The 6,280-nt window shown below is 38.3% G+C and overlaps 1 protein-coding gene across 1 annotated transcript; it reads left to right on the top strand.

Moving 5' to 3' along the window:
* The first annotated feature begins 379 nt into the window (after positions 1-379).
* LOC122756228 (trace amine-associated receptor 4-like) lies at positions 380-1,417 on the top strand. The gene has a single exon (XM_044005408.1). It carries the CDS (start codon positions 380-382, stop codon positions 1,415-1,417), a length of 1,038 nt encoding a protein of 345 aa, XP_043861343.1.
* The last annotated feature ends 4,863 nt before the right edge of the window (positions 1,418-6,280 follow it).

The raw sequence follows: 6,280 nt of genomic DNA, 5'->3' as shown, positions 1-6,280 counted from the left end.
TCTATGCAAAGTCATGGAGGTGGGAGTTGGAATGCCATTAAAGGAGCTTCATCTTTCTGAGGAACTCTGAATGAATATTCTTAAATATGACCTTTATAATTACTGTTATTCGTCTGCCAGGGTTGCCCAATTAGTTGTAAGCTGTGTAACTCATGCTGTATTTGACTATCATTTGGGAGTTAATTATTCTGATAGATAGTAAGGGTCAAATGGGTTTGGAACTGCCAATCATATTCTAGACTTCAATGACTGAATGACATTTCTGTGATGTTGTTTGCTTTCCTTGCCCTGCCTGCCCCTGCCTTTAACCCTTTTTCTCCCTCAGAAATAGAAGACCTGTTGCAGTTTTGGAAAGGAGATATTCCTTAGGACTTGGACAATGAATTCTCCTGAACTCTGGAACCCACCAGAAGTGCAATATTGCTTTGACTTTGTTAATAATTCCTGTCCTAGACATGTAAGACCTGCAATTAGTGTTTGGGTCATGTACATAGTCATGATCGGTGCCATAGTGATGACGATGCTTGGAAACTTGGTGGTCATCATCTCCATCTCCCACTTCAAGCAGCTCCACTCTCCAACCAACTTCCTGATCCTCTCCATGGCAACAACAGACTTTTTGCTCAGTTGTATGGTGATGCCTTTCAGCATGATCAGATCGATCGAGGCCTGCTGGTATTTTGGAAGGCTCTTTTGTAAAATACACAGTTGTTGTGACATCATGCTTTGCACCACTTCCATTTTCCATCTGTGTTTTGTCTCAGTGGACCGCTACTATGCAGTGTGTGACCCTTTACATTATGTCACCAAAATCACCATCCCAGTGATCCAGGTCTTTTTGTTCATCAGCTGGTCCATCCCAATTTTCTTTGCCTTTGGCCTTATGTTCTCAGAGTTGAACATCATTGGTGCTGAAGAATTTATAGCAGCAATTGACTGTGAGGGTCTATGTGTGCTAATATTTAACAAACTCTGGGGGGTCCTGGCTTCCTTCATTGCTTTCTTTCTTCCTGGTACGGTAATGGTTGGTATTTACATACACATATTTTCTGTAGCCAGGAAACATGCCAAGCAGATTGACACCCTTCCAAACTTGAAGGGTGGAGAAGCCAAAACAAAAACGTCATCTAAGAAAGAGAGCAAGGCAACCAAGACTCTGAGTATAGTCATGGGGGTTTTTGTGCTGTGCTGGCTGCCATTCTTTGTCCTCACCATCATAGATCCTTTCATTAACTTCAGCACCCCTGAGGATCTATACAATGCTTTCCTCTGGTTGGGCTACTTCAATTCCACCTTCAATCCAATCATTTATGGGATGTTTTATCCTTGGTTTCGCAAGGCATTTAAAATGATTGTGACTGGAATGATCTTCCACCCAGACTCATCTACCCTCAGTTTGTTCCCTGCACATGCTTAGGAAATGCACAGAATTTTCCATGATTCTTCTCTGAAGCAGATCATTGATCCATGAAGATAGAGAGGCAGGATAAATGCCCAATACTCTGTCTCAATCTAGGTGTCAATAATTGTCTATCATGTGCCTTTAGAAAATACTATATGATTGGTCAGAAATACCATAGAGTCACCAAAGAATATCAGAACTGAAAGGAACTTAAAATCCTCCAATCCAATTTCCAATATCTTCCTCTACTTCCCCAGTTTGAATATGAGACCCAGAAAAGAGAAGTAATGTGCCTGAGGATGAACTACTGGTTAATGACAGAGTCAGATCTAGAATCTGCTACTTCTCATGAGTCCAGATCCAGTGTTCTTTCCTCTATTGTAACCATATTGCTTGTCTTCAACTAAGCTGTTCTCTTGAGCAGATTAAGTAGGTGTCCAAGTCTAATGTCCAGTAAGTGATATGATGTGATTTCTTGAGATCTGGAAAGGTTTCTTTACTATTTGATGAACTCTACCACTCTTTTACTATACAAGACTCTCATTCTCAAATTCTATTTGAGACATTCAGCTGTCTGCCTTAAATAAAACATGGACTTTGTCCGCCCCATTAAAATGCAAAGGACATTTTATATACTTAAAGTTGCAGATGTGAAAGACATTAGAGATTACTTAGCTTTTGTCTTTTATTTTATGGATGAACAAAAAAAGTGCTCAGAGAGTCTAGGTTACATTGCTGCAAATGGTAGGGTCAAGGATAAAACTAAAATTTTTCTCCTCTAGACCAAGTTTATGTTTTCATATCAATGAGTTTCTTAGAATCCTTTGTTAGAAGAGAATTTGACCTGAGAAAGTTGTAGATGGTTTAAGAACACTGGAATGGATTTTTGCATAGAAGAGGGCAACTTTGAGGAGGGAAAAGAAGCAGAAATTGAATGCAACAGGCCCTTACTTCCAAATTTGTTCTAGGGCAAACAACTTTCATTTAGTAATGTTTCTCAAGATGAACTTTCCTGAGATTCTGAATACTCTGACACATCTCCTTTATTAAACAGAAAAGAATGGTTTGTATATACAGTTTATTTGCAACCATAAATGGTTGATTTGCAGTAGTCTATTTGGCCATCTGGATTGATCTGGGTGGAAAAGGGAACTCTGGGGAAAATATGGGCAAATTTGGATGCCATATTTTCACTTGATAGCTTTTAGAACAGCTTTGTGGGTTTATGTCTTATCCTATGCTCCTTTGGATAATGACTTACTTTTTGATCATTTCTTTTTCTCCATTTTCCCCCACTGCTTTCTCTTTTACTCTGTACCTTATTTGTGTACATACCTCAACATTTTGTCCTTAGCCCTCTTTTCTGCTTTCTTTCTTAGCGATTTCTGTTCACTCCCACAGTTTCCATATTCTTCTTTACAAATGACTTCCAAATTTATTATCTTCCACTCTGACCTCTCTCCTAAGTTTTAGGCCCTCATTTTTTAACTAGACATAGAACCAGTTCCTCAAATTCAATATGACTAAGAAACAAACCAGCACATCTGGACTTCCCATTTTTCTTTTAATGGCCCCATAATTTTTCTAGGCTCCCAGATTTAAAACCTGATGGTAAACTTTGATTGATATAGTTGTCAAGTTCTGTTGACTCTTCTTCCCAAGAACCCTTCCTTCTTTTCCAGTTCCCAGATCACACTCTAGTTTATGCCTTTATTAACTTTTGCATTGACTTTATCTTTCCTACTTCACTCTGCTATGAAAATAATCCCTTGAAGCACTACTTGCATCATATTATTGCCTTCTTTAATAACTCATTACTAACTCCCAAATACATTATATTTGAGGCTCCCACACCACTACATAGTCCTTGGTCTACTTTTCTAATCAGTTTTTTTCATCATTCCTCTTTATGTACTTTGCCCCAGCCAAATTCAATCATTTTCTGTTCTCCAGAAATTGTTTGTACAATTTACCTTCTACCTGTGGCATTCTTTTCCTGGAATATCCCCTCATTATGCCTATCAAAAACCCTCTAGACCTATAAAAAATGCCACTTTCACCAAGAAACCTGGCTTGGTGCCTTCCCAACTAAATTAGTCCTCTTTTTAAAACAAGTATTAATAGTAATTTTTAATTGTTTTATGGCACTTTTTATAGACTTATTTTAGTTACTTTTGTATACACAAGTTAATTATTGAAATAATTAATCAATTTCTATAAAATTGCCATATCATCAGAATTGTGCTAATAAATGAATGAAAAACCTTCTGTTTAAGATGATGACATGAAAGCTATAGAGGAGTCCAGTTTACCCACACAAACCCTGGAAAATATTTGGAAAGGGACCTAAATAAAAGGATTGTACAGAAAACCAAAGGAGAACAGAGGTAAGCTCTTCTATTCAAGCAATTGTACAAAAAGTTAGAAGCCAGCAGAGCTAGGAGAAAGTTTGTTCATAAATGATCCTGAAGCCACTGTCCTAAAAAGGTTATTTGGAAAAGGGTATTTCTTTTAATTGCTATCTCCTCATGCACTGACCAATTATGAGCTAGCTCTGTCTCTTGTTTCTATCACGATTGGTAACAGAGCTTGTCCCCATAGGTTCTGACAGAAGAAGAGAACAGACATTGTCCTTAACTTCCCAGAATACCGGGAGGCACATAACAGGTACCTTTGTTCATGCTGGGAATCTTCTAGAAACCTGGAGCCCAGCATGATCTCCCACAATCATCTGGGGTTAGTCAGGGGCATTACAGGAGAAACAAAGAACCAACTTCTGAATGGGAATTGTGCAAGGAGATCAGAAACAAAGACCAGCTGATGCAAGAATCCATGGTGTTCTATCAGGAATCTGAGACAGATGCCAGGAATAGGCAGAGCGTAAGGCCACACAATAGTCATCCCATCCAGAATGTCAGAGGAAATGGACCAGCTCATCCACAAGTATCTGAGGGGAGTGTCCAGAGCACAAAGTCTCCTCATATAACTGATTGCAAGTATATAAGTAAGTAGAAGAAGACAGAAACACAGTGGAGAAACACTATAGATTAAGTAATGCCCAAGAGGAAAACAGAAGATGAGAGAAATCTGCAAAACGTACTTTTTAAAAAAAAATTTTATTTATTTATTTATTTATTTTTAGGCAATGGGGGTTAAGTGACTTGCCCATGGTCACACAACTAGTAAGTGTCAAGTGTCTGAGGCCGGATTTGAACTCAGGTACTCCTGAATCCTGGGCCGGTGCTTTATCCACTGCGCCATCTAGCTGCCCCCCCAAAACATACTTTTGACAAAAAAGTGACTTGACCACAAGGGACTATAAGAAAGGCTGGAAGAAATGAAGCAAGAGATAAAAAAGTAGAATTAAAAATAAAATGTAAGTTTTGGAGGAGAAAATAGAAAAAGATGAGCATAATCTCTAAAGCTAAGCAGAATGTGAAAATCCTTAACCAAGAAGTATCTCCATGAAAAATAACAAATGAGGTCAATGACCCCAGGAGAAAATAAGAAATATGAGATCAAAATGAAAATACTAAAGAGAAGAAAATATCAGGTACCTATTGTTTTACAGAGGGCAGCTAGGTGGCATTGTGGCTAGAGTGCTGGGCCTGAAATCAAGGAGACTCATCTTCCTGAATTCAAATCTGGCTTTAGACACTTAGTAGCTATGTGACCCTGGGTACATGAGCTGGAGAAGGAAATGGCAAACCACTCCACTATCTTTGCCAAGAAAACCCCAAATGGGGTCATGAAGAGTTGGACATAACTGGAACAACTGAACAACACCTGTTTAGAAAACAAAAACAACTGACCTGAAGTGGAGAAATGTCCCTTTAGAATAATACACAGAACAATAAGTTGTTTGTTTTAGTTTTAAGAGAAAAAAAATACAAAGAAGGGGGAAAGGGATTCATAACAAGGGTATACAAACATGAATGATGGAGTGAGGGGAATAGACAATTTATGAGCTTCACCTTAATTTATGAACTTTACCTTTTTCTGTACAAGACAAAGAATCATTGAACACATGAACACAAAGATTTTTTTTCTTTTTTTTCTTTTTTCTTTTTTTTGCAGGGCAATGGGGGTTAAGTGACTTGCCCAGGGTCACACAGCTAGTAAGTGTCAAGTGTCTGAGACCAGATTTGAACTCAGGTCCTCCTGAATCCAGGGCCAGTGCTTTATCCACTGCACCACCTAGCTGCCCCCAACACAAAGATTTTGATATAGAAATCGGTTACATTCAAGGGCCTTGGAGGGCACAAAGAGATGGAAATGTAAGAGAAAGAATAGAGTAAAGGATGGAACAGACAAAAGCAAAATAAATTTCAGCTTCAGAAGGGTGGATCAAAAAGGAGTAGGGAAGGAAAAGAGAGCGCGAATAAACTAAGATTAGAGGAGTAGGTTTTGGGCTTGTTGCATAGAGGATGGGCAGAGGAATAGGAATGTATCCCTTCAATTACACACCATTTTGATCAGATTCCTTATTTTTAGCATCTTTTTCTTTGTAAAGTAGATTACTAGGGACAGAAAGAGAATAAAATATAAGGATAACAAGGGAGGTAAATATTAATTTGAAACCATCATAGTGAACACAAATGAGACAAATTCATTTATAAAATAGAGGAGGGTAGCAAAATGGATTTACAAAATAGAATACAACAATTTGAAATTATGCCCCCAAAGTCACCAAACTGTGTATACCCTTTGATTTGCAATACTATTATTAGGCATATACACCAACAAGGTCAAAAATTCTGAGGGAAGATGGAGGCGAGGAAGCAGCAAGCTGCCTGAGCTCTCCTTCTGTTCCCTCAAAAAAGAACATTAAATCAAGCCTCTGGACGGATTAATAAACTACAGAACCTGTAAAGAGAC

The sequence above is a fragment of the Dromiciops gliroides genome, chromosome 4 (assembly GCF_019393635.1).
Source record: "Dromiciops gliroides isolate mDroGli1 chromosome 4, mDroGli1.pri, whole genome shotgun sequence".
NCBI classification, from domain to species: Eukaryota; Metazoa; Chordata; class Mammalia; order Microbiotheria; family Microbiotheriidae; genus Dromiciops; species Dromiciops gliroides.
Note: the sequence above shows the minus strand (reverse complement) of the source record. Positions and strands in the feature narration are given on the sequence as shown.

What these genes read in the sequence shown, in the direction of transcription:
- LOC122756228 (XM_044005408.1), top strand. Translation starts at nt 380, where the DNA reads ATGAATTCTCCTGAACTCTGGAACCCACCAGAAGTGCAATATTGCTTT.